General features: G+C 42.9%; 2 protein-coding genes across 16 annotated transcripts in view; one reads left to right on the plus strand and one right to left on the minus strand.

Moving 5' to 3' along the window:
* The window catches only part of RBM25 (RNA binding motif protein 25), a 45,659-nt gene extending 33,891 nt beyond the window's left edge, over nucleotides 1-11,768 (minus strand). For 4 of the 8 annotated variants that reach the window (XM_084847361.1, XM_084847328.1, XM_084847352.1 and 1 more), the window contains exon 1: nucleotides 3,653-3,834. Coding sequence is in view for 2 of the 8 variants with exons in the window: in XM_084847344.1 (XP_084703470.1) it covers nucleotides 11,459-11,481 (23 nt within the window). In the remaining 6 variants the exon portion in view is untranslated. Of the gene's footprint in view, nucleotides 1-3,652; nucleotides 3,835-11,458 lie in introns of those variants that run through there. The other 4 variants (XM_084847371.1, XM_084847337.1, XM_084847344.1 and 1 more) reach the window with 2 other exon arrangements.
* Nucleotides 11,769-12,027: 259 nt separating this feature from the next.
* Nucleotides 12,028-26,202, plus strand: part of ZFYVE1 (zinc finger FYVE-type containing 1) — a 38,527-nt gene continuing 24,352 nt past the window's right edge. For 2 of the 8 annotated variants that reach the window (XM_084847422.1, XM_084847385.1), the window contains exons 1-3: nucleotides 12,028-12,667; nucleotides 13,236-14,073; nucleotides 22,524-23,028. In XM_084847422.1, the coding sequence (XP_084703548.1) occupies nucleotides 13,582-14,073; nucleotides 22,524-23,028 (997 nt within the window). In that variant the 5' untranslated portion in view covers nucleotides 12,028-12,667; nucleotides 13,236-13,581. The remainder of the gene's footprint in view (nucleotides 12,668-13,235; nucleotides 14,074-22,523; nucleotides 23,029-26,202) is intronic. The other 6 variants (XM_084847433.1, XM_084847395.1, XM_084847442.1 and 3 more) reach the window with 3 other exon arrangements.

A 26,202-nucleotide genomic window follows, 5' to 3' on the forward strand; every position in this document is an offset into this window, starting at 1 on the left:
CACTTTCCCCCCAAATTCCAGTTTATCAGGAGGAACAGCAATGAACTGGGGGAGAAGTGTCCTCTTGATTTCACATTTTTGGGAAATTTTGTATCTCCAATCAAGGGCAAAGAAGTGAGGAGCATTATGCATGAAGACCAGTAGGATTCAGTTGAGGTAGAAAGCAGTGATGTGACAAGGAAAATTTTCCACTGCTATATTTTTCTGCAGACTTTTTTCCATTTTTAGAAATGCATTGTTTCATAAAGTTAATGTAACATAATGAATACAATACAAGTCAACTCTATAAATAAACTCATAAAAAACTTTTTCAGGTAACTATCCCTAGAAAGGACATTTTTTGCACTCAGCTCTTCAGGGATGCCAAAATTAATACATTAAATTTTCAGTGCCTTCACTTTTTTCTTCATCTCTAACAGAGCAATCCTATGTCTCCTAGACAGTATCTGGGGGGACATAGGATTGTTCGGTCCCCATCCCTTCCCCCTCCTAGCCGGCACGGTTCTCTTCACACTGGCTCCATCTCTGTGCTGGGAACTGGAGCATGGAGACGGGGAAAAATGGGTAGTCCTGGGGGTGGGGAGGGGACTGCGGAAGCTGCTTCATGCAGCTTCCTATCAGGTCTCCAGGCTCCTTTCCTCCCTGCTCCCTGAAGCATCGGCTAGATGGGTGAAATTGCCTGTCTAGCCAAAATGCAGGGCGGTTGGAGCATAGAGGAGATGATCCCCTCCGTGCTCCAACCACCCTGCATAGGATAGTTGGCAGCTCCCAATTTCAGACGCTGGAGACTATCTGGGTAGGATTGTGCCCTAAGGGTGAAATCCAATGAATGTTTTTCACTGATGAAACTGCTTTAGTCAGCAGGACAGGGGCAATTACCCCTCCCCCCCGCCCCAAGTATGCCCTCAAATTCTGCTTTGGAGGACTGGGGGGACCCTCTGGAGCAGATTTATGGGGGAGGGGTACAGGGGAGAGGAGAAAGCCCCACTGCATGAGAAATCTACTCCTGCAATACTGGATCCCACCCTAAATAATGTAAGGGAAGTTATGCTACTGAGTTGTCAAGTCTACAACATACTTACAGGTTTTCCAGCAAAAAACAAAACAAAACAAAAACCTCAAGTAAAGTTCTGGATTTGTTTGAATATAAAATTTAAAGAACACAAAATGTACCTCGCCACCTCCCAATCTAAGTATTTAGTTCAACTGCTTTTGACTATTGGTAAAACTTTTAAATATTTATATAGCATATAAAATATGGCACAGTCCGAACACACACCTTGCCCCAAAATCCACATCACTGATAGAAAGCAATGGGGAACAAGTATATGCACTTCAGAAATGACAGAATTGCAATGTTAGGACAGAAGATTACATGAAATGCATTTTGATTTAAGTAGAGGTGGACTGCAGGAAGGAAGGTCAGCAAGAAGGAGCTGCAGGCATTTAGACCAGTGGTAAGTATATATAAACATTTTAGCATTAGAAGTGAAGGGACAGGGATAAACCTGGAAACACTGAAGGACTAGCAAGGCTTAGCAGGAGCCTGTGCATGGAAAGAGAGAAGTGTTTCTCCCCAGAATACTAAAAGCAAGTTCCATCACGATCAGAGATACAGTTAGATGTAAGTAATGAAGGTATGTGGATGGATAAATTAGAATTGAGTCTTGTCATGTTCAATTTTGAATGCTGGCAAGATACCTACACACAGGACAGAGTAAGAGGTCAATATTAAGGCTGCAATCCTACACACGCTTACCTGGAAGTAAGCATCATTGAACTCAATGGGACTTACTTCTGAATAGAGCTGTATAGGGTTCCACTGTAAATGTTCAAAGAGTATGAAAAGAGAAAAATAAAGGATTAAAGAATTAATTCCTTCAAGCATCTACAAGTTGTAAGAGAGAAGGCTACAGAGCCAGTAAAAATGGCTTGTGACCAGCCAGATGGGCGATTAATAAATTAATTTTTTTAAAAAAACAGGGATAAAGGTCTTTAGATACAAAGACAGTCACTGGAAAAGTTATATGCTTCTAGATATTTTTTATTTCCCAGTTATTGAAATAATTTTCAAAACTATATCACATCACTTTACAAAGTTTTAAGACATCTACAGAAATTAAAATTTAGAGGGTCATGGCCATATACCAATAGCACATTCCTACCAGCAAACCAGTAATACAAAATACAGGTTACACACAAAATATTTACAATACCATCAGCCATAGCACAAAAAATCAAGATTACAGAGAAAATTATTTTAATATTCTTAAAAATAAATCTACGCTGATTACATAGCATTGTGTCAATTGGTTAAATTACCCCTACTGTATTCTCCCCATCTCATTATAGATTTTATTTTTCTTTCTTCAAAATAACTGTAATGCAGCGTATTTGTAAATATCTCTGGCAATTGTAATGTTTTCATTAGAATGCATGTTTAGTTTAACTGATGGCACTTTGTCTGAAGCAACAAGACAAAAATAATAGAATCCAGATATAATGCACTTAGGATTTTTCTTAATTTCTTACCAAAATATTGTTAAACACCTAAGTGGGCAACTTGTCTAAGAGCCACTGGAAACAAACAGAGCCAGAGGGCAACAGTTAACTGTTATGTTTTGTATCTAGTCAACACATGATGTGGCAAACATTTGAAATATTCACAATGTCAATTTACAATATGTTCTCCCAAGATGTTTTAGAGTTCACTCTGGCTCTTCCACCAAGCCTAATTCACACACAATTTCATTGGGATTTCAAGTACATGCTTTTAGGCCTTAATGCCTAAGCTTTTAGGAATTAAAACATGTTTTCAACACACACTTAATGGAGAACTTTCACTGAAGATGTGCAGTTCTACCATCCGAACATCCCATGGCCTTTTCTGCATTAACAATAAACTGCTACTTAAATCGCAATCATGATGAAAGCCAACCACAGCATGTGGATATGCTGTACCAGTTCCATGAGGCTATATACATATATTAATACATGGATGGAATCTGCAGTTTTAAGAAATGTTGGAGATGAAAGTCAGAGAGGCTCAAGATCAGTTCACTGCTTGAGATTCAGGAGAGAAAGTGCTTATTGCAAAAGTCCTGCCATACAGAAGCTCATTTAAGGATATTCTGCACCAATGAGGTATTTGAAAAACGTCGCATTTTAAGGTGATATTCTTCCTCTGGTGACCTACTCGCACGTGCAGTTCACTTCTTGATCCTGCATGCAATCGAACACTAAACATGATGCACAACTTGAACCAGCCCTGTGTGCAAACGCACCAGGAGCAAAGGATGCCCTCGTAGGGACACCTATTCGTTCTAAACGGGCTTGCTCGCAGGCCGGTTAAGAGCTGCCTTCTCTGAGGGCTTTTTAGAAAGCTCTTACAATCCAGCACCGCCAAATCCTTTCCCTCCTACTACAGGTTATATAAGAATAATAATTTAAAAAACACCAAGGAGGGGCGCTCGCGTTGTCCAGCCACCGCCCCGCAAGAGGCGAGGAGGGCGCGGATTCCCCCCTCCCCCCGAGGAACCAAGAGGGGACCACCATCACCCCGCTCCCGCCCCCTGCAATGGTGGCGCCCAGTGAGGCGGGTGCCCCAGGTCGGCGGGCCCCGTCACGCCCTCACCGCCTTCCCTGTTCCTACCTCTCTCCCGGTTCCTTCAGGAGGATTAGCGGCCCGGCCGTCGCCCGCCTTTCACAGCAAGTGCTGACCGAGGAAGAGAGGCCTGTCCCTCTCGACGCCTCAGAGAGCCCGGCAAAGGCAGCTAGGCCGCGAACGCACCGCGCAGAGCCACAGGCGCCGTCGCGTTACGCCGCCGGTCATGTGAGCGCCCTTCGACGAACGAGCGCCCTACGTCGCGCTCGCCTGACCATCGAGCTAGGAAGAGAGCGTGACGGCTGCACGTAGAGATAAGAATTTTGTAGAGCAGCCTTCCCCAGTCGGCTGTACAATTCCCCTCACCCCCAGCCAGCTATGCAATCCATCTGGAGGGCTCCAGGCTGGGGAAGGCTGCTCTAAGAATATCTCCCCTTAGCTCTATGCGCCTAAGCATGTCTACTGCTGGGCGCCTTTTCCCCGTCTCCTTGCTGTAAGGCATACGCTGTGCTACAAATGGTATTTGCATATACGGTCCGCCTTGGAAATGTTATTTGACGCTGCCTGGGGGGCGGCGGCAAAAGTTAACTTGTAGTCCGATTTCCTGATTTTCACAAAACATAAAAGCGGAATTACAAAGAATTCTAACTCCTGCCTTTGCTCCAACATTTACTTTTGCGGGGGGAGGGCACACTGCTGCCTTGTAACAGCTATGCGGAGGCCCTGGAATTCTCGAGTTTCCTATGGACAGCTGTCTCAATTTTATCTCAGAGAAGGGGGAAAATGGCGTCAAAAGTAACGAGGAAGTCTCGATTTCAGACAATAGAATTGTAAGTCTAAGTTACTTCCCGTCCAACTCTATGGCATTACCATAGAGTTATACTTTCAGAAAGGGCGGCGGAATGGTGCGATGGTTCTGCCGCCATTTTTGCTGCGGGCTTACAATACCTCCGCGTGTTGTTTTGCGGAGAGCCGCCATCTTGAGGTCAACCCTGAGGATCTTGGACTCTTAACCATGGAAACCGACAATGAAGCCTCTTCCTTCACGGCCGTTCGTTTATACGTTGCATAGCGCGACGGCACTTAAGCAGATTTATTAGAGCTGTCTTACTTTCGGAATTAGTCTCAGATAAACGCATAAGGACAGCCACAATAAACTTTCTGGACACCCAAACTCTAAGGCTCCATAACTGAGCTCTATAACTTCCTAGCATGTTGGACCTGGCAACACCACCAATATATAGCAGCTACATTGTGTAGCCTGTTCTTAGCTAGCAAAGTCATGGAGTCCTGATAGAGGGCAGTTTCTTTTAGCTATGACATTAAACTTTGCCTTGATTACTCACCCATTTTTAACCTCACAACAACCTTGTGAGATAGATTAACCTGAGAGGTAGTAGTAGTGACCAGCCTAAAGTCACATTCACTGAGCTTCATGACCTAGTGGGGACCATGCGACTTCCCAGCCCTAGTCCAGTTCTCTTACTACCACTGCACAACACTGACAAGCGTACACCTAAGGCCCAAGCTAGCTTTTTACAAGTTGTTCATGTTTCAGGGGCTTTGTCAATATGTAGAAAACTTCCACATTTTTTTCATGAGTTTTTGTGAATTTGGAATTTATGTGTATGCATGCATGCATAGATGCATGCATATGTGAATAAACCGGAATCTATCCTAGCTACATTTTTTAAGTGTTTAAAGAGACAAAAGTGGAATAAGCAAGTTTGCTTGGAAATAAGGAAAAGGGGGAGATAACTAAGAAGGGCGAGTTGTAGAAATCTAGTTCACACGGTGTTGATATTTTGGTTACATCCCACTCTGAAAACTGAAATTGCCATGTAGGATAATAAAAGGCTATAATTTGATTAGAATTATACACCAGTGTTCTAATTTCCTGTTGTGTGTTAATTTAAGGCTGAAATCCTGTGGTTAGAATATGCCTGTTGATACCCTGTTTATTTTGTTTTACTAGCGTGGTGCTGGGCACATTGCTTGATAAAAATGTGGCAAGCTAGACTGGGGAGGTATGTGATAGAGCTTTATAGTCTATCAAAAAGATCTAATTAGTTTAAATGAGAGAATACATGTTATATAATAGCATGGCGTAATATTTCTTGTAGGACTCCGACTATTGTAAAGCCACTATATGTGTATGAATAGTATTGCCATTTTAAATTGTATCAGGAAGAGCAATCCTATGGCCCCTAGACAGAGTCTATAAGATACTTTGGATTCCTGGATCCCCTTCCCCTCCTTGCTGGTGTGGAGAGAACCCCGCCAGCTGTCTCTCACAAAGGCAGCATTGGAGAGGACCTAAAGGGGGGCATGCCCGATATGGGGCTGGGGAAGCAGGGTTATGAACTATCCGCAGCCTTCTTCCCTCCCCCTGACGCCTCAGCTAGATGGGTGAAAACGCCTGTCTAGCTAAAATGCAGAGTGGGGAGAGCGCAGAGGCAGAGATCGCCTCCATGCTCCTCTCACTCTGCACAGGATCCCCGTCAGCCTCCAAGTTTGGAGGCTGATGGGAATCCCGATAGGATTGCGCCCTAAAACATATTAACAGGGCACAGGAGAGCCCTTTTAGTTAAAATGAATTGCAAAAATAAATAAATAAAAGGTTCCACCATTATGAGCCTCAAAATTCTACTGCTTATAAAAATGACACCTGTAAAACTAATAACATGAAACTTGGCATCCATAATCTACCTGATGAAGTCCACAATTGTGCAAAATACCAAACTGATCTGATACAAATTGCCACAGATACAGCAAGTTAGACGTTGTACTTTTTACTCAATCTGCAGCTCAACATATATATTTCTTTCAAATTCTGGGGGAAACTACTCATGTACTTTATTTAGGCTTGTTGAGGGGGTGTGCTTTTCATTGGTTTGGTGAAATTCTGAGTAACAGTTTAAAAATTATCAAGGTTCTTCTGCCCCATGGAAGCCTATAGCAGCAACTGCTGGCGAAGTTATGTCAGGCATGCTTTGTTTCATTCAAGCTAGAATGCTGTCAGTACACTCCAGTGTTTTGAATTCCACTGTTCATGTTGGCATTCTGACAGTAGGGTAGAGGTAGCAGGGAACTGTAAACTGAGATGAGAATGAGGTAATTTGGAAGACTGAAGGAATCACTCTCACTGATGAGGAGTTGGAGGAAAAGGAAAAAGCTATGCTGGAATCCTGTGCAGGCTTACTCAGAATTAAGCTATTCTGAAGATATAGGGGCATATCTATTCATTTCTACACCTCTACTCAGTGAATGACTTGCTTGTGTGTGTGTGGTTATTTTTCTTAAAAACACTGTAATAATACATTTCCTTTTTTAAAACCAGGGAAATTCAATAATAAAAAAATCTGCAGGTTTAAGATCAGAGTTAAGGCTAACTCATGATGGCTCAAGCCTCACAAAGCCAGGAAAATGGAAGGCTGATGCCTTGACATGCCCTGTGAGTAGTAATGATGTTGTGCAATGTCACACATTTTGCTTGTCTACAAGTAACAAACAGCCATGGGTCAATCACACAGGAGGATTCTTCTAGCAGTATAGTAGTTCAGATGCTTCATAAAGAAATACAGGACAAGGACAGTGTGCAGCATCTTTCCTGGTCCCAGACGTTCCATGCAATCTGGATTTGGGCCTGAGAGACCAGGTAAAAGTGCGGGTGCATGGGGGGTAAGTTGTAAGCAAGCACAATTAGTGACATTGTACAACATCACTACTGATCACAGGGCATGTCTGTTAAGGCATGAGCATAAGCTTCCAGTTTCCTGGATTATTGGAGCTTGAGCCAACATGAAATAGCTTTAACTCTGGTCTTAAACTGGCAGGGTTTTGTTTTGTTTTTTTTTAAACCCACTGAATATGTATATATACTGTGTGTGGCTGAAGTTAAGGAAAAATCTTCATGTGCTGAATTCACATTTGTTATCATCACTACAAACAACCAGCACATCCCACAGCTGATAGCTGAACTACAGAATTCAGCTTAGATGGATTTAAAAGGAAACTAGATAGGCTTTGGGTCTGATTGAGCAGGACTTTTCGTATGTTCTGAACTACATCCTAGGATTAAGGCCACAATTCTGTACATGCTTTCTTGAGAGTAAGCCCCAGTGAACGTAAAAGGGCTTTCTTCTGAGTAGATATGCATAGAATTGCACAGTTAAAGGACATACTAAGAACTTACAATTTTTAGTTTAAATTTCAGTTCACCTACTAATTCACTGGGTGGCCTTAAGCAAGCCATATATCTTTCAGGCTCAGTGGTCCCATTTGTAATTTGATGATAATAATATTACTAACCTGACAGGCTGTTGTAAAGATTACTGAGATAATATATGTGGATATATAGGGAAAGTTCTTATTGTTAATAAACCTGTTTTCCATAGGAAGCACAGCAGTATAACAAAAATACATGTAAAGCACAATCCTATGCCAGTTTAGACAGAAAAATGGCCTACATGCATAGGATTGTGCTCTTAAGTGACAGAATCTAGAAAGATAATATTGTGTCTATGTACTAAAATAGCCAATCAAGTTTGTAATCTGTTGTAAAGTATACAAGGCATTTATATGTGCCAGACTGCAATTATCTTGTTTATTTCCTCTGAAAGTTTCTCAAGTTATTACATCGCAGTTATCGTCATATTATCCTTGCCTCCTCCCAAATCAGTTAACTAGTTGTAAATGTTATGTGACTGAAATGAAGCTGCAAAACAGCAACATGAGACTAAAATATAAGCATTATGAATTATTTAAAAACAAGGTTATCTAGTCAGTCTTCCTGATTAACAGGTTTTAATGGTGAACTTAACTGAAATGAGATAGATCCCTGCAAGGATAATTAACAGTATCTGCCCAGAGAATAGCTATGCTAGTCTGCTGCAGCAAAAACAAGACAAGAGTCTTGTGGCACCTTAAAGACTAAGGGCTTTATTATGGCACAAGCTTTCAAGTGCTAAGATCCAGGGTTGCTCCCAGATAGATGGCTGTTAGTGCTCCCAATCAAAAGGCATTGTGTATCTATTCCATGGTTTCCTCTTTATCAGATTATTTTTGAGTAAGAAAAAAGTTTGAAGAAACAGTGGGAAAACACGGAAGATAATGTTGTCTGGACCCCCTCTAAAGTTCCATGAATAAGGTAGCGGGATTGCATAATAAAAGCCCCATCTGGAAGCATCTCAGTAGTTCACCATCAAATGCACAAAGTATTATCCTCAGTATATATAAGTGTAGTTCTGTACATTCAATGGGAGAGTGATCCAAAACCAAATGTGTTCTATGGCCTTGCAGTGTGTTTTTAGGCGAATCACCAACTGAAATTTAACTGTAAAAGCTCTTTAAAAAGAATTATTTTGTCTTTTAAAATTCCAGACTGGGCCAGTTTGCATGATCAAAATAAGCCACCACGGCTTATTTAAATTGCGGCACATGCCATGTACGTGCCAGGCTTGATTTCTATAATCACCACCTGGGTGTGGCTTGTTGCGTCGTCCAAACTCAAGTGGCGGCATGGAGGGGGAAAACAGCCCTCCAATAACCCTAAAAAAGCCCATGGGTTACTGGAGGGCTGTTTCCCCCTCCAACAAGCCATGCCAATTCCCCCCCCCGGGGGGGGGAGTTTCAGATGAAACAACAAGCCATTCCCGGGCAGTGATTGTGGATCGTGCCCTCCACACACCATGATGGCTTATTTTGATTGTGTGAACCAGGTCACTGTTAGGTGAGATCAGCCATCTGGTATATCCTTGCTGGTTTCGCTGATAAGTTATTCTTGCTATTCTCATCCTCAGCTTTCTTTTGTCATCATCACAATTGTTACACACAGTTATTCTCAAATTGCAACAATAATCCACAACATTTACCTAGAGATGTGAAGGTCCAGAAAAAAAATTGGAAAAACATTTTCTGCCGGAAAACAAAGTTTAAAAAAAAAGTTTAAACCCACAGGAAAATTCACACACACACCAATTTTCCACCCCCACCCCCCCAGCAAATCTCAACATCACTTCTGTTCTCAACAGTCTAGCTCTCTTGTTCTATCTCAAATTTCATCATCTGCAAAATGTACTGGCTTGAAGATGTTTGTTAGCTAGACTGAGCTGTTTTCCCACATACCCCATGTACTTGCTATCTTATGCAACCACAATAACAAAATTGATACGAAATGTCAAACACAAAATGGCATTACTCTGTTTCAGTCTGTGCTGGGCTTTCAGTGACACCGTTACAGTTGGAGCTTGGTGCATAAGTCTGGGGGCCCATGAGCCACCACTGCCCAGCCAAAACAGAACAAGAGCCAGCTTCCCTACCTACAGCTAGCTGATCAGCCTGGGGTTGATGGAGGCTTACACAGGCATAAACAACTGAGTGTCAAAATACGATGCAGAGAGCTACTTCTAGCACTAGGTGACAGGTGGTTCTGAGCAATCCTTGCTGTTTGTTCCCCTTCTTCCTGTTTTGCAACTCAAGGTGCTTCCGGATAAAGCTTTTATTGTGCAATCACACTGCCTCATTCACAGAATTCTATAGGGGGTCCAGAAGACATTGTCTTCCATTTGTATCCCTCCCGTGTTTTTTTTCCAGTGTTTCTTCCGTCTTTAGAAAAAACCGTTAAGGAAGAAAAGACAGAACAGTTGCACAATGTCTTTTGATTGTTAGCATTAGACGCCCTTTGTCTGGAAGCAACCTCAGTCTCCTGCCCAGAATAATTGGTTTAGTCTAACTTATTAGAGCGTAGTAAAATGCAAAAAGCCCAAGGCAAGAAACAAACTTCCTTGGGGTTGGGGGTGGAAAAAAAACAGGATGGGAGAGAACAAAAAATTAGACAGGCTGCAAGGTGATGGGATAGGGGTGGTGCTGAAGTTGCTTGTAGCAGACAGGAAGAATACAATGAAATATATAAAGCACAGAGGGAGGAAAAGGAAATACATGGTTTCTTATACTGATACTAGTTGTATCTTTTCATTTCCCAGTTGGAGGGGCCAACACTGACAAAAGTGATGGGTAGGCCTGGGCCTACCTTGGAAAGTAGGTGAGTATGGCTTGGCCTACCTGGGCCTACACTGAAATTAATCCCTGGTTTGGGGCTCCCTATTTCAAAATATGATTATCCAGGATGTGCATTCTCTACGGTACATTTGGGAACTGGTGTACAAGTGGGTCCTACAGTTTTACTTGTAGAACCCCTGACATCTCAGCCAATTCAACTGATGGGCTTCATTCTTAGTTATGTAGAAGTCCTAGTATTTGGACATAAGTCTATAATCCATCAAAAAGTTGGAAACTAGGGCTCTAGTGCTAAACAGCAACTGCTTCCTGAAGGGGCTTTAATGACGCCATTACAATGCCTCATTCATAAAGTTTACGGTGAGTCCAGACTTTGTATTCTACTCATGACCCTCCCATGTTTTCTTCCATCCTCTTCCTTAACTCCGAAAATCCATCAAGGAGAAAAAAAATGTAATAGCTTCACAATACTTTCCAGTTGTTACCTCTAGGCCCCCTCCGTCTGGAATCACCCTTTCTTCTAAGAAAGACAGAAGAAGCGGTGGGGAAGCATGGAAGGTCAACAAATTGAAGATCCCCCCTCCCGGCAAATTCCTTGAATGGGGCCGCACGATTGCACAATAAAGGCCTTGTCTGGAAGCACCCCAGGAAACAGGCTCAAACTGTTTTAACAAATTCTGCAACCGGTGGAATCCAACATCTCGGGTTACTTAACATTGCAAAGAGATCAACGGCCGCCCTTTCCAGTCATGAAAAATTAATACATCCCCCCTTCTTAAAGTATGAAAAGAGTGTGTTACTGATCGCTGCATAAAACAAGGTTAAAAGGATTCATACATGTTTTGCAAACCAGAAAACATCGCTTTGGGATTCAGCTCCAGAGGACTCGGTGTCGGATTATGGGCTCTGCTGCCATCTCCTACTTCTTCCTCGCTTCTAAGCCAAACTGTATGCAGAAAAGAGCAGCCTTCTGCTCCTCGGTACGTCGCAGTAAACACTAATATTCCATAAATGCTGAGGGCTCACCTCTGCACGATTGTTTCCCACTACACAATCATCCCTCTTCGTCCTTCCCCATTACACAACACGCTAAGACACATCCACCCCACCCCGGCACTCTCCTCCTACTTCTACCCTGCTTTATTCTGCTGTCGCAGCTTGTCACGATTACGAGTCCACGGACTTTGGAAACTACATCTCCCAGCATGCTTTGCGACCTAGCTTCACTTCTCCCTGCTGTGCACATAGGGACATGTAGTACTGCCCCCGTACTGAAGGCGCCAAAGTGCCAGGACTCGCGCACTACAACTCCCACAATGCACCCGTCCTCTCCTTTCTCCTTCCCCACTCGACCGCTCACCTTCCTGTCTTGGAAAAAATAACCCTGAAGTTCCCTGCGATCAGCTGATCAACACTGACAACAAGGGGAGAAGGAGGAGAAGAGCTTGGGACTGGCCCTCATACCTCCCGGGGGTATCAGGTCTACATGGTGGGGTTCAGACACTACGGGAGACGGGAGTTAAACCTTCTTCTTGAGGAGAAAAGGAAGGATTCTCTCTTCCCCCGCTCCCCGATCTTTGCAGCTAAGAGGAGGAGGAGATTACTTAGTCACTCAGACTTGCAGGGAGGAAGAGGAAGGTGCTTGCTGTTTTGTAAACAATAGAATAGGCTATTGGAGGCCTGCTTGTTTCTAGGCATGGTTTGTCATCTCGTTTATTCTATTTCTCCCTCCACCCCAATATCCTTGTGTAAAGGAAGATTTACTAGTACTTTATAAGAAATAATATTTAGCATAACAATACTTTCCTACTGTGGTTTAAAGTAACTTAAGTAAGCAACCCGTTAGGTATGCCTTTTGTCCTTATTTAGATTATACTGACAGGGTGGTATTTATTGTGCTTTAAGGCAAAGTCTTGCCTTGAAAGCAAGGGAGCCACAAGTGTAAACAGTGAAGAAACACTTTTACTGGAACCTCTTGCCCTCTCCCCTTTTGGCTTAAAGATTGCTTAAATAAGTTTTAAATGATTGTTACTGCCTTGATTTAAGGTAAGTAGATCACCTTTGTAAAACAAACTGCTGCTGGTGTGTAGAGTTTAAAAACATCTTAAGCTCTGGTGTGGTATTCACCCTGATCAGATCTGTTTACAAAAGATGAGTTTCTTTGCTTTAAAACTGCAATTCTATGCACACTTACTTGAGAGAAAGTGCTGCCATACTTGAGTAAATATGGTCTAGAAAAGCAGTCCAGAAATAAATAAGTTCAACTTCCTTTATACATAGGATCAGTCCACATACCAGTTAGTTTTATAAAGCTCCCTCTGACTACTTTATGTGAGGACCTCAAAGTAGTTTTCCAGATATATTTGCAGCTAAGAGAGCTTGTATGAGACTGCATTGCTAGGAACAGACAAATAAAGAAATCTGTTGTTTTAGAAAAAGCACAGATCTGGGAAGTGCCCACAAGTGTTTTGTGGGAGGAGTCAAACTGTGGGAGTTTGTGGGAGAAAGGACTTTCTAATATTGTCTGAATTCTCTATTGAACTTAAGATATATTTACTAATGTTTCTTTTCTTCTTTATCAATCTTTTTCCTCTTTCTCTTTTACTCATTTCAGGGAAAGATCTGGTTTGCATTTTAGAAATTTATCAGACTGTTTTTCTTTCACATATTTAAGTTCATTGTGTTTTTAAGCCCAGAGTTCATTTGGGCCTGTCATTAATTGTGGAAGGTTGCAGTGTTTACATTACTTAGACAAACAAAATAAGTTACGCTTTGCATATCGTGAAACAATTGTAGCAGTGGTCATGGGGAACCAAGACTGATATGTACATTAAGAGAAGCACCGACATTTGCTGAGTTTCCTCCATGTTAAGATAAATACTGATTTTGGTCTCTTGGAAAACCAATGTACATGTCTGTTAAAACAACAATTTTATAAAGCTAACAGTAAATTGCTGAAAATGAGCGCCCAGCCTCCAACAGCAGATAAGGGATTGAATACCGCCCTTTTGTGCCAGGAAAGCTATGCTTGCAGTGGTGCAGATGAAGCAACCTTTGAGTGTGATGAGTGTGGCAGCCTGCAGTGTCAGCGGTGTGAAGAAGAATTGCACAGACAGGAAAGGCTACGAAACCATGAACGGACCCGAATTAAAGCTGGCCATGTCCCGTACTGTGATACCTGCAAGGTTGCCGGTGGGAATATCATGCAGAGCAATGTTACAAGCTCCAGACAGAGGGCAGTGGTAAGGTGCCAAGCATGCAAAATTAACCTGTGTGTAGAGTGTCAGAAGAGGACTCATGCTGGTGGAAACAAGAGAAAACACCCCATTACTGTATACCATGGTGGCAAACCTCATGAAGAGGAGGAGGGAATGGATGAGGAGGCCAAAAGGAAGAAGATGACAGAAAATGTTGTAAGCTTCCTGTTGGTGGATGAAACAGAGGAGATACAGGTGAGTCTTGGAGGGCAAGGAGTGGATAAGCTAATAGGGAATTTACTAGTAGGCCAATCAGGCCTTCTTGGTTAAAGGTAACACTATCTTGGGGAAAATAAACCCAGTGGTACAGGATCCTTCTTTGCAGCCCTTCCCTTCACATCAACAGTTCTATGGTGAAGGCTTGCCTTTTGATTTGGCAAGCCACATACCAGATAGCTTATAAACATTATGGCCCCTGCACAGACTTTACAGAAATGCCTTTTCTACATGGCTGCCTTTACAGTTGTATCTCTCTCAACAGAGCTCTTCTGTAGTTTGTAGGATGCACTTATCTGCAAGCAGTCAAGGAGCAAGTGGCTCATTTGCTCTGATGTCACAGTAGGCAGAGGCATCATGACTCCCCTAGCTGTCATTGGCTCAGCTGCTCTAATGTTACTGAGAGGAAGCCTTGGGCCTGAGTGCTAGGAGATTTGAGACCTTAACAGTTGGAATTCCAAGGTCCATCAACAACTTCTGTTAGATTAAATGGCCTAGGTATTGCCTATATGAGTGTAGATTGGTTGAGTAGTTCCTGAACTTTAGATGGAAATGGACAGATGACTTCTTGTTTGATTCCAGACTTGAGCCTTTGGCCCAGTTTCTCAGCTAACTGTAAAATGATCCTGTTTTTCTGCACTGTGTACTGCATAAGTCTCTTCAAGCAGTTGTGCTGTTTTCTGGACCTCAGAAGATCATGGTAGCTAATCATCATACTTAATTATGTCATTAGTCTGCCTTCTATAGCAAGAGATAACTGACCTACTTGACATAAGGCAGGGAAAAAAACCTGAGGTTGAGCATCTAAGCAAAAAGCTTTGGTAGATAGCCTTCAAAGAGAAAGATGGTTACCCGTTAGAAGGTTCTTGCCAAAATCATACCCTTGGCAATTGTAGGCCTTTAAAATTAAGGAGGTTTAATCTTGTTATCACTTGCGTGTTGATACGAAAATAATACACGATGAGATTAAGCTAGCGAAAGAAGATCCTAAACTAAGAAAACAGGGTTTATTTGTTGGGCATCAGATTAAATTCTGCTCCTCACCCTTCATTCTTCGTAGAACAAACATTTTCTCATGCTTTGGTTCCTTGCTTAGCTAAATTCCCCGAGGGTGGTTCCAGAAAAGGCATTGATGGCACCCTTGCCCTGTGTCATTCATGGAATTTAACCAGGGGTCTTCAACCCATAACCCTCCTGTGTTTTCCCACCGCTTCTTCCATCTTTTTTCTTATCACAGAAAATCTGTTAACGAAAAAAGAGAATTGCTGCACATGGGCTAGCTCACATGATCAAAATAAGCCACAGTGGCTTATTTAAATCACATGATGTGTGGGGTGCAATTTCCACAATCACCCACTGGGTGTGGCTTGTTATGTCATCTGAACTGGGACAGCATGGATTGTTGGAGGGGGAAACAACCCTCCAATAACCCATGGGCTATTGTTTAACCCTCAAACAACCCCTGCTGCTTGGGTTCGGATGACATGCAATCCCCTGCCAAGTACTGAATATATAAAATGGCCACCAGCACACGCTGCAACCCACCATGGCTTAAATAAGCCATGGTGGGATGCAGTGATAACGCGAACCAGCCCACTATTGAGATAGATGAATCAATGGTCTGACTTGATATAAGGCAGTTTCTTGTGGTTCCTGAGTCAGGTATCCAAAGTCAGTTTCCTTACTGAATGGTAAGGGGATGTCCTTCTCCTGTTTCTATTGCATATTCAGATGCTAACGACTAAGACTGTAGCTGGAGAAGTAATAATTCTGCAAGTTGACAAAAGGCTTTAGTGCAAAATGCTTCTATAGTGTGATAATAAAAATAGCCTTAGTGAGGACACACACAAAGCATAGTGTGTGGGTCATTAGAAAAAAAAACTTTGTGTAGAATTATGGTTAATATCCAGCTTGCTGAAGAGTTCTGGAGAACTTGAAAGCTTTCTCACCATTTTGTGACCTGTTGGTTTGGTCCGACTAAAGGCATTGCTTGACCTTAGGAATGTGTGTTGTATGCTTGTTATGCCAGGAAATTGCAATATAGCACACTGGACTGCAGTTCCTGAGTATATCAACAGTTTGAGCGACAGCTAGATTTCTACTTTAGTTACTGACCTTGGTCCTGTGCCTTTAACACATAGCTTTACACGTAGGAATTTAGGAGGTGAAGTGTTTCTTGTTATGAAGATATGGACCCAGTTTGTACAATCACCACAGATTTAAACTGTGGCCTGTTGTTGGGTTTGGACAACATGACAAGCCATGTCCAGGCAGGTAATTAGGCAAATAGTGCCCATCATGCCACTGTAGCTTGTTTAAGCTGCGGGGATTGTATGAACTGGGTCATAGTGACCAGATGCAAAAGAGGCCAGGGCTTCTGTGCCTTTTAATAGTTGTGTAGAATGGGGAATTTCAGCAGGGGTAGCTTGTCATGCAGGAGCCCTGTCCTCCCTTGCATCTGGCACTGTATCTGAAGATAAAAGCCTGATCTGCTAGGTTTCTGGGTGTGAGGCTGCTGTGAAAGATAGAGGAGCAGAACTAGTAAAATAAACTGCAATCATAGCAAGCTGTTTACAGGCTTGCAAATCCCGCTGAAAGTTTTGTTCTCTTGGGCAAGTCAGTGGCATGGTTCCTCATCAGTCAGTTGGAATGAACGATATTCCCCTTATCAACGAGTGAGTGGCTCCACTGACTTTAAATAGGACTGTTTGGGAGCAAGAGGGTTTTAGGTCACGGGCAGCATAAAGTTGTGAGGTTCCTTTTTCAGAAAGTGTTTTTTAATTATTTAATTGAACAGTGGTTTGGACTTGAATATGGAGTGTCACCATTAGCTGTAACATAGTATTGCTGTAGTTCTCTTGGGTTTTCTGGTCTTTTTATTGTTTGATGTCATTTAAATGTTATAAGCTACTTTGACTCATAAGGAAAAAAGTAGGATAAATAAAGGAGTATCTTTGTTATGCAACTGAAGAGGTGTTAAACTAACAATTCAATCCTGTGCATGTGTACTCGAAAGCCATTGTGATCATCTGATTGCAGCCTCCGTTTTCTGTCCTGTTTTTCACAGCCTCCTTGTTCCTTTTCAGTTGCACCAGTGAACCCCACCCCCACCCCTACCCCTGTTTCCTTATGCAACAAATGCTAAATGTGTTGATTTTGACACAAGTGAGGACAAAGAGTTCCACCCAGTGGCTTGGTTATGAGTCTTATCTACATACAATTCGCAACATTGCTTTCTAATTATCTGCTGTCTATCATAGCTTTAGCACACCTGTTACTTGTTGTATTTTCCAATAAACGTAGTTGGGGCCATGTAAGGGGATCTCTAACAATTCAGGCTGCCGATTTACAACCAGGAAAGTCTGTCTGTCTCAAACAGTCTCACAGCAGCAAAAGAAAATTTAGAAGTGGCTTTTCCCTCCAGCATCTGTCTTAATTTAAATAAGGTAATTTATGGAGAATTGCAAACTTTTTTTCCTGTCAGGGCTCATGTGTCTTCCCCACTTTTTTTAAGGCTGAAAGATATGCAGAAACCTGGCCTATTTATTCAAGCTGCATGCCAGGAAAAGCTTGACCTGCTAAATTTTGCTTGTCATACAGTTAAATGTAAAGGAGCCCTGCCAAGAAAAAAAGCTGGTGATATTTACTTCAGATATGCTGTATTACGAAAGCTATAATTTCATATCTCCTTGTTAAAGTGCAGGTCAAGCTGACACTGCAAATGGGCAAGAAAACACACGACACTAGTTCATATGTGATACCACCCTGAACATATTGAATGAATGGAATGGGGGGGGGGAATGGGACATGTCGGGGGCAGGCATTCATATGACGTATCCAAAGCCCCTTTGCTTCTCCTGACATGTCCATAGAAATGGCGCAACTGTATTCTGACCTTGGGGGTGGTGTTAATTTCCTCCTATTGTAATCAAGGAGAGTGGGGTGGGGGGAGAAATAGTTGCCACAGCAAAACAGCAGGGCAATGGATAGGCGATTGCTCCGCCAATGGATCTCCCCCACACACACTCCCCGCTGTAAACATACAACAGAATTGCTCTGAAATCTATTTGGATCATTTTTTACTGCAAGTAAGATGACACCAATGTTTACAATTGATGGAGTCCAACTATAAAATGACATTGACAGATTCATAAACGTTAGGAATGTTAAAATAGAAGGAAAACCAAGAAATAAAACTTTGTTGATGATTTAGATACTTTCCCTCTGTTGCTAAGGTGTGGCATACTTAGGCATGCTTAGGAATTTTCATATGCCTGTGTGGGTTAGCTATGTTACCACCCCTTCCTTGGCTTCAGCACCAGGAAAGGATGCTGCCCTTCTTGACACAATGTTGCCTTTTGGGGGGCCAAAAGAGAGTCATGGAGCTTCTGTCCTTAAAGTAAGTGTGAGGTTAATATTCCTGCCAGTCTTCTAAATGTGCAGATCAAGTCTAATCAGAAAACTAGGAAAATGTTTAAATTTTTCTCTTAAGTCAATTTAACTTTTCCCCCGTTGGAAACTTTACAAAAGGAAGAGATTCTATTGGTTTAGCATTTAGGAAATGTGCAGATAAAAAAGCAGCGCATTATTTATTGCTGTTGGTGTCATGTCCGCAGAAGCATATATGATTAACATTTCACATGTATTTGGCTCTACTTAGCTTTAGCTTTTTGATGCTATTTTCTGCTTATCTGTTTCATTCTGGATCTCTAAGAGGAACAGAACCTGAATCTGGCCTATGAAAATTTGCCACCCATTGGTAGTAAACTATGTAGCTAATGAGGCTGGATCTACATATGCAGCAGAATGAGATGGTAGACTAGACTTCACCATTTCAGACTGCAGGTGGAGGATACCATTTTTGAACGTTTCCCCATGTAAAACATTTCAGTACAAGTTGACCTCGCAGCACCTGGGAAGAAAGGTTCTAGCACAATCTTTCTGTGACGTTCCTGCTCTGGGTTACTCTCCTTCCAGTTTCCACCTGTTGAAACCGAAAAAAATAAAACCCTAGGACTTCTGCCTCAGCCTTGGCCAGTTGTCCTCACTGATTCCCAATGCTTCAGCCCTTTTACTTTGTGGCAAGGAGACACCCAGTAAGTTAACTGGTTTCCTTAACCAATATAGGAGTAGTGGCAGGAAAATAGAATTTTCTGGTAGTGTTAATAAATTAAACCGACACATGGGATTATATATATATATATATATATATAGAGAGAGAGAGAGAGAGAGAGAGACAACTAAAATTTTATTAAAGGCAAGAGTTGTATATATTATTGTTTAATCATCCTATACACAGTCCTAACCTACCTACACCTCCTAAGCCCTTATCTGAAAACCCCACTCACTAGATGTTGTTGTTGTTCAGTCGTTCAGTTGTGTCCGACTCTTCGTGACCCCATGGACCATAGCACGCCAGGCCTTCCTGTCCTGTGCTCTCTCCTGGAGTGCGCTCAAGTCCATATTCATTGCATCGGTGATGCTATCTAGCCATCTCATCCTCTGCCGTCCCCTTCTTTTGCCTTCAATCTTTCCCAGCATCAGGGTCTTTTCCAGTGACTTCTCTCTTCACATTAGGTGGCCAAAATATTTGAGCTTCAGCTTCAGTATCTGTCCTTCCAATGAGAAGTCAGGGTTGATTTCCTTTAGGATGGACTGATTTGACGTCCTTGCAGTCCAGGGGACTCGTAAGAGTCTTCTCCAGCACCACAGTTTGAAAGCATCGATTCTTCGGCGCTCAGCCTTCCTTATAGTCCAGCTGTCAGCCATATGTTGCTACTGGGAAAACCATAGCTTTGATGATACGAACCTTTGTTGGCAAGGTGATATGTCTGCTTTTTACTGTACTGTCTAGGTTTGCCATAGCTTTCCTCCCAAGGAGCAAGTGTCTTTTAATTTCATGGCTACGGTCTCTGTCTGCAGTGATCTTGGAGCCCAAGAAAATAAAGTCTGTCACTGCTTCCATTTCTTCCCCTTCTCTATGCCAGGAAGTGATGGGGCCAGATGCCATTATCTTCATTTTTTTAATGTTGAGTTTCAAACCAGCTTTTGCACTCTCCACTTTCACCCTCAACAAGAGGCTCTTGAGATCCTCTTCGCTTTCTACCATGAGGGTGGTATCGTCTGCGTATCTGAGGTTGTTGATAATTCTCCCGGCAATCTTAATTCCGACCTGTGATTCATCCAACCCGGCATTTCTCATGATGTCCTCTGCATATAAGTTAAATAAGCAGGGCGACAATATACAGCCTTGTCGTACTCCTTTCCCAATTTTGAACCAATCGGTTGTTCCATGTCCGGTTCTTACTGTTGCTTCTTGAACCTCGTACAGTTTTCTGAGGAGACAGGTAAGGTGGTCTGGTATTCCCATCTCTTTAAGAATTTGCCACAGTTTGTTGTGATCCACACAATCAAAAGCTTTAGCGTAGTCAATGAAGCAGAAATAGACGTTTTTCTGGAATTCTCTTGCTTTCTTCATGATCCAGCGAATGTTGGCGAGTTGATCTCTAGTTCCTGTGCCTCTTTGAAACCCAGCTTGTACTTCCGGTAGTTCTCGGTTCACATACTCCTGAAGCTTAGCTTGTAGGATTTGGAGCATAACCTTGCTGGCATGTGAAATGAGCGCAATTGTACGGTAGTTTGAACACTCTTTGGCATTGCCCTTCTTTGGAATTGGAATGTAAACTGACCTTTTCCAGTCTTGTGGCCATTGTTGAGTGTTCCAAATTTGTTGGCATATTGAGTGCAGCACCCTCAACTCCTGTCCAACCATTTTAAACTCCTTAGTGTTCTCTCACGCACAAGCCCCTCCCACCTTTCACTCACACACCACCATTCCTTTAACTCTAACCTACCTGGGTAACATTTTGCAATTCAAACACAAACATTTACATTATCACACATATGTTACACCTTCATATTATGCTAGGTTTCTACTTGTAGAGAGTGTTTTACATGGAGAAGCACTAAAAATGTGACCTGCCACCTGCAGTTTGAAGCAGGGATGGGTGAGAAATTCATTGGGTTTGCATTTTAATGTGAGATTACCTAATCTTGCACCTCCTGGACCTGAACGTGGACCCGGACACAATTTGCGGTTGGAAATCTGAACGTCTCCAAGTTTGCAATGTGTTTTACAAAGCAAAAAATACATACACACATGTGTGTATTGGGGAAAATGTGCCAGGTAAAATGCGTATGTTTCTAAAATGCATGAAAACACGCTTTAGTCGGTGGGTGCATGCGTACAAAAATGCACGTATTTGGAATATGCAAAAAAATGTGTTCATTTTGAAAAATGTACACAGGTCCATATTCATTTCTGTCTGGGGGGAAACAAGCTCACATGAACCTGGGATGGAATGAGCCGAGTGGTGGAAAACTGAGAATCTGAACGAGATGGAGCTTGACAGATTCGCCCATCCCTAGTATGAAGTGGTACATTTCATGCTTCCACTATAGGGTTTTACCACCTCATTTCACTGCAGTGTGTAGATCCAACTTCCACATCTCTTGTCTGCGTGTTACAGATTTGGCTAGAAGTGTGTGTTTTTCTTTTTTCTTTATTGAGCCACTGCCTTCACATACCACCCTTCCTACAAAGAGCTCATAGAGGGTTCCATGGTTTTCCCCTTCCTTAATTTTATCCTTGCAACAACACTGTGAGGTTGGTTAGGCTGAGAGATGGTGACTGGCCCAAGGTCATCCAGTGAGCTTTCTGGCCAAAGATGGATTTGAACTCAGTTCTCCCCAGCCCTAGTTTGATCCACTAATCCAGCCTTGCCCAACCTGGTGTCTTCCAGAAGTGTTGGACTGCAACTCCCAACACATCTGGAAGGCACCAGGCTGGGGAAGGCTGCACAGATAATTTACATCACATGATGGGTGCGTGTGAATTAGAAGCTCTTGCTTAAGAGGGTCACCTCCTGGTTCTCAGCTTTGGGATTCTTCTACACACAGAAAAGTGCTGCATACGAAGACCTGGCAGCCATCATCCATAGATGCTCTTACTCTGAAGGTGCATTTCTGTAATGTGGTCTCTGTGAAGCTGCCCTTGAAAGGCTGCAAGCATATCCAGGTGCTTTTGGGGGCCACCTGTGCACAATTCAAGGTAGCAGTTTCAATTTTAGTCAGATCCAAACCATTTGGGCCATGCAGATCTGTGAAGCTATCTTGTTGCTGTCTTTCTGGTGGGAATGATCTCTTGATGGTAATGCATTAAGTACAAACAACAAAGGCGCATAAAGAGAGGTATCTTTGGAAGGTGCTGCATAGCTGTGCAGCCCCCTTCCCCTTGTGGCTGGGCAAATTCTTGAGCATTACAGGTGAAAGTGTGTGTCTCATGGGGTTACAAGTCAGGTCTCTGAAGTGGCACAGGGCCCGTCCAGTTCCAAGGTTCTCACACAATCTTCTCTTTCTTGTGTTGGAAGGTGGCAAATGAAGAAGAATTTATCAGGAAACTGGACTGCAAGCCTGACCAGCATGTAAAGGTGGTGTCTGTCTTTGGGAACACTGGGGATGGCAAATCTCATACCCTTAACCACACCTTCTTCTATGGCCGCGAGGTCTTTAAAACCTCTCCGGCCCAGGAGTCTTGTACAGTCGGAGTTTGGGCAGCCTATGACCCTGTTCACAAAATGGTGGTGATTGACACTGAGGGTCTTCTTGGGGCTACTGTGAACCTGAGTCAGAGGACCCGGCTGCTTCTGAAGGTCTTAGCCATTTCGGACCTCATCATCTACCGCACTCATGCTGACAGGCTTCACAACGATCTCTTCAAATTTCTTGGAGATGCTTCGGGGGCATACCTAAAACATTTCACCAAAGAGCTGAAGGCAACCACAGCCCGTTGCGGTCTGGATGTTCCATTGTCCACATTGGGTCCTGGAGTCATTATCTTCCATGAGACTGTGTACACACAGTTACTGGGTGCTGGTGAGTAGATGGAAATCAGATGAGCATCAGTTGCTACAATGTGGATGACTTGGGATGGGATATTGTAGCACAGGGATAGGGAACCTTTGGCCCTCCGGATGTTGTTGGATCGCTGCTCCTGTCATCTCTGATGATTTGCCATGCTGCCTGGAGCTGATGGGAGTTGGAGGCCAACGACATGTGGGGAGGGGGGCACAGATAGCCCACCCCTGTTGTAACATGACAGCCAGAGTTCAGCGTCACCATGTGAACAATTTGGGGTTGGAATCCTGGCTTATCTCACTTTCTAGAATACAAAAGGTGGGGAGATAGTGTAGGCAGCTAGGATCTTGCAAAGAGCAAAACATCTGTTAGCTTGAATTATGTATATACTGTGAGATTGTGGCTCTTGGTTTCCAATTTCCTGTGTGTGTGTTCTAAAGAAGCAAATCTCTAGGCCTTCTGGCTGAAAAAACAGGCTTGAAAGTGTGTATACAACACCAGATAAAATCTCTGGAACTACAAGCAGGGTTAATTTTGAATTCCCAGTGGCAGCAGGCAGGGCTTCATTGCCCATCATAGTTCCTTGCCTTTCTTGATGAAGAGCAGAAGCAGAATAAATCATGCAAAATAAGTAAATCTGCACATATTACAGGGTACTTTTTTTTAAAGACGTTTAAAATTTACAATAACAAACCAACACATCCAATTTCAATCTAGTTGTTGACAGAGAATAGTACATTTAGGGCGCATTCCTAAGTAGATAGGCGGCTGCCTCCAACCTCGGAGGTGACTGCCTATCCAAAGCAAGGCAGGAGAAGCACAGGGGGATCGTCCCGCTCCATGCCTGTCCTGCCTTGCTCTTTTTCGCTAGACAGTGGTTTTCAGCTGTCTAGTGGCACGGGGTGTGTGTGTGGGGCCAGGAGAGGAAGCTGCCATACGACACATAGGATGTGTTATATGCGCAGCTCCACTCTCCCCACCCCAGAACGCCCCCCAGGCCTGCCCCTTTTCAGTTGCTCCGTGCTCGTCTTCCGAGCGTGGAGGATGGGGCTTGTCCGCGCTGCCTCGGAGGCAGTGCGGAGGAGTGGGGAGGTCGGTTCTCCGGGAACCAACCTCAGAGTGTGGGCTCTGAGGTCGGTTCCCAGAATAGACCATAATAGACAGTGTCTAGTGGGCCATTGGATTGTTCTTTTAATGTTTTTTCACCTTTACTGTACAGGCAAAAATACAGGTGGAATCCATTGACCGCTTGGAGGTTTTCTTTATAGTTCTTCATAATAAATTATATTTAGTCTGAGGAAACAGCTTTCCATAATCTTAGGGAAGGCTTTGACAAATATTGTGGTATATATATAATTTATTTTATTTATTTATTATTTGGTTATTACATTTATATCCCACCTTTCTTCCACTGTGGAACTCAAGATGGCTACATGTGGTCCTCTTCAAGCACTGACCAGACCCAGACCTACTTAGCTTCAGCAAGGTGGCTGCCTCATGTGCCTTCAGACCATGTCTTGGGACCGTAGACGTATACATTTGTATTCATAAACATACATACATAAATAGAATGTATTTATTGCAGGGTACATTTATGACATTTTTTTAAACTCTGAGTATGTACCTCCCTGCTATTAGCCACAGACTAAGAGGAAAAGGAATTCTATGTGCTCTTGCTCAACTGCGGATTACTAGTAGCACTGGAGGTTGCTAGCCTAGCAACCTAGAAAGTGACAGTGCTGCAGAAAGCATTTTTATTTTATTTTATTTTATTTAGGAGACTTTAAACCCGCCTTTCAATAAGCTATGAGGCAACAATATAATCAACAAAGGATTGAATATGAAGTTCTCTGAATGGAATTCCACTAATGGGATGCTCCTGCTGGTGCAAGTCAAGGGGAGGGGTGGGGGGGAAGGCAATTATCACCAATTCCTCCTTCCCCCTGTGTCCCATGGAAAGCTGCTCTGGAGGATTGGGGAGGTGGTGATTGGGGCTACAGTGGGGAGGGACAATTGGCAAAAATCACATGGAAGCTTGTCTGGCAATCACCTAGAAAGCTAGCAAACTTAAAATCAATAAAGCAAGCAATAAACAGTCAAGACAATCAAATCACTATTTCAGACAGCAGCGATTCACAGTAACTGCAGGTCCAGCTGGCATATTCAGCAGTTGGGATCTAATCTGAATGAAAAGTTTTCCAAGGCCCCCTTGCACAGGCCAAACTCCTGGATTGAGCAGAATTCTTGTGGGAGATGATTCCACCATCTTGGTGCTATAAGAGTAAACATGTCTCGGCTGTTGGCACTTACTTTACAGGAGTAGGCAAAGTGGTAAAAACAAACCTTTACATACACAAGGAAATAGGTAGTATTATGTAGACTTGCATATAAAACGCCCTTGTGATTTGACACCATGTCATCCGGTACTACAGTGTATGGGGTTTATTGATATAGGAAAACTGTGGATTTGCTACTACAAGATGTAGTGATGGCCACCAACTTGGACACCTGTAGACAACTTCCTGGAAGATAAGGCTATCAATGGCTACTAGTCATGATGACTTCAGGATCAAAAAGTAGCATGCCTCTGAATACTAGCTGCCAGGGAACACAAGCAGGAGAGTGCCATTGTGCTCACGTCCTGTCTTGGGCTTCCAGTAGCATCTGGTTGGCCACTATGAGAACAAAATGCTGGACTAGATAGGCCTATGGTCTGATCCAGCATGGCTGTTCTTAAGAAAAGGATGAGGCTTTTCTCAGTCTTTCCCTAGCAGCAGATACTTTGTCTTGAAAAATATTGGGAAGTAGGGCTTTTCTACACAAGACATTTATTGTCTGCTTGTCATTCCCTACTCACGGTTGTTTACAGGTTCTTTAGACAATGTCTTAACCCTCCAATTTTGCTTCAGTGTCTAACCAGCACTTTCAGCATTTTTTTTAAGAGCAGGGAAGATGAGGCATTTAAATTGAAAGAAAGCGTGCTTTCCTCTTGTTTATTTTTGCTATTGCGCTATACCATAGTGCCACCTAGAGGTTATGTAGTGGAAAAGCAGGAAAGGAAATGCGCCTCATGTAATGCTTGGATCTCAGTTCTGTGATGAAACTGAAAGTAGATACAGCTGATTAACAGCCAATGAACAGTCTCATGTAGAAAAGCTGACTGTGTCATTGTTACCTAGTGACTGCTACACT

This window comes from Heloderma suspectum, chromosome 1, assembly GCF_057233095.1.
Source record: "Heloderma suspectum isolate Gila_16-S chromosome 1, 16-S_ref, whole genome shotgun sequence".
NCBI classification, from domain to species: domain Eukaryota; kingdom Metazoa; phylum Chordata; class Lepidosauria; order Squamata; family Helodermatidae; genus Heloderma; species Heloderma suspectum.